Genomic DNA, 2,169 nt, shown 5'->3' with positions numbered 1-2,169 from the left:
ATATATCGACGAGGTGCAACTTTTTCATGTAGAACACTCTCTCTAATTCCTTACGGTTTAAGAGGAATTTCGAATTTACCGAAATGTGGACACTCTGTTTTTCGAGACACCCAAATCGACGTGGGTACTTCATCCGACTAAAAACCGCACTGCATCGAAAGAAAAACCGCACTGCATCAGACGTGTTAGAGAACTGCATGGTTTATTTCATTCAAACGTATTTTTTTCAAGGACGAGAAAGTATAATGCACTTCACATCGGGTGTAAATAAACCACAACACTATTAAGAAGTGAACCACATTACTTTTTTTTTGCTTTCGTAACAATTTTTTTGCATTTACGGGATGAACAACATCATACGGCCGACCGCACTGCTTCAGAATGAAAACCGCACTGCATCAGATGGGCAAGCGAGCTGCATAATTTCTTTTGTCGGACGTTATTTTTCTCATACGAGTTTTTGTTGTTTTTTTTAACTTTTTTTATGAACGAGAGCGGACCGCAGAGACTAGGGCAAGTGAACCACATCATATATCGAAGTGAACCGCTTTACTTTTTTGTTGATTCGCTAAATTTTTCACATTTTTCATGCTAGGCGCAAGTGAACAGCATAACTCTCAAAAGTGAACCACATTTGAGGACCAAACGCACTGCAGGTGTTGATGTAGTCGACTAATTTTTGAAACACACAAAACAAATTGCACTTTATACATGGGTAATGAAACATCATTCTTTTTACAGAAACCAATTACACTTCAAAAAAAAGATCTCCAGAAAATGTAGTGCACGCATGCGCGGGACAGGAGGCAGATTGCACGCGCGTCCGGCGGGACTGCAAAAGAGAGCGTCGATTAAACTGCACAGTGAGCCATCGAGCTAAATGGGATTGAAGCGAACTACAAAATTTGTCATAATCCCGACGATGATCGCCTCACAGTAGAGAAGTGCACTGCATGGCGAGTCGATGATTGCCGCACGCGCTTGCTGTGTGGACTGCTCCAGGGAGACCTTGCGCTGCTCATCCCGGAGAGTAGGAATGGGGGAGTGCCCGGTTTTCACAAATTAACTATTGCGGTAATCACAAATTAACTATTGCGGTAAATTACGTACTCCTCCGTTTTTAAATATATCTCTTTCTAGAGATTTCGACAAATGACTACATACGAAGTAAAATGAGTGAATCTATACTAAAAAAATATGTCTACATACATCTATTTGAAATGTCTAAAAAGACAAATATTTAGGAACGGAGGGAGTATAAGTCTTTTGAGAAATTTCACACCACATACGGAGCAAAATGAGTGAATCTATACTCTAAAATGCATCTAGATACATCCGTACATGGTTCATAGTAAAAACACTTAGGAACGGAGAGAGTACATAGTAACATAGCGAATTACTTGTCGAGGGGATGTTAGTGGACAAAGCAAGCGGGCCACACAGTCAAGAAAAATGAAATGTAACACAACGCGGGATGAACTTCTGTTAAACAAAATCATTATAAGTTTGCCTGAAAAACCAACAGAAACATCCCAGAAAAACTAAGTCCTTTTTTTTCACAAAGCATGCGCCTTCTGCACTGCACCGGCACACACCACAAACTGTAGAGGGCTCCGCCGTGAGCCCATGATCCCGCGGGCACGGCAGGGTGAGCAGGGGGTGGGCGAGGAGAGGAGGCCGTCGGACCACCGCCAACCCCTGGATGCCGGGGCAGACCCCTAACTTCCCGTCGCGGGAGGAGCCCACGGGGTGGAGATGCTGCGCCGCGCTCCTCTTTGTTGGGGCGGATCTGCCTGACAGCGGTTGGATCCCACGCGAGTACGTAGCACGACGACGGCCAGATCCAGAGCGGCGGTGACGGGGCAAGCTTGAGATGGCACGACGGCTCCTGCGGGACAAGTGTGTGAGGGAGATGTGAGGAGGAGGAAGAAGGAAAGGAGGGAGAGGAGGGGCACGCAACGTGGAGGGGCGGGCGGGCTGGCCTCCGGTGCTACTCAGGCCGTCCGGCGCGGTGGCATGAGGAGGGCGGGCGGCCGGGACCCGTGCGGCGGCGGAGTTTCTGTGGAGGGGGAGATGAGGGGAGGTGGAGCCGGATCCCGCCGGATCTGGTGGTTGCTGGGTGGTGCTTGGCCGGCGGAGGTAGGTGGCTGGGGTGACACGGCCCTGTGC

The 2,169-nt window shown here is 48.1% G+C and overlaps 1 protein-coding gene across 1 annotated transcript; it reads right to left on the bottom strand.

Annotated features, from left to right (window-relative positions):
* Nucleotides 1-1,286: 1,286 nt before the first annotated feature.
* Nucleotides 1,287-1,694, bottom strand: LOC123099824 (uncharacterized; the record flags this gene model as incomplete). Its single annotated transcript, XM_044521899.1, is given in 1 exon segment — nucleotides 1,287-1,694. A coding segment is annotated over 1 exon segment (138 nt), but the record flags the coding sequence as incomplete, so codon positions are not given.
* Between the last annotated feature and the right edge of the window lie 475 nt (nucleotides 1,695-2,169).

This window comes from Triticum aestivum, chromosome 4D, assembly GCF_018294505.1.
Source record: "Triticum aestivum cultivar Chinese Spring chromosome 4D, IWGSC CS RefSeq v2.1, whole genome shotgun sequence".
NCBI lineage: Eukaryota > Viridiplantae > Streptophyta > Magnoliopsida > Poales > Poaceae > Triticum > Triticum aestivum.
This window is presented reverse-complemented; position numbering and strand designations above follow the sequence as displayed.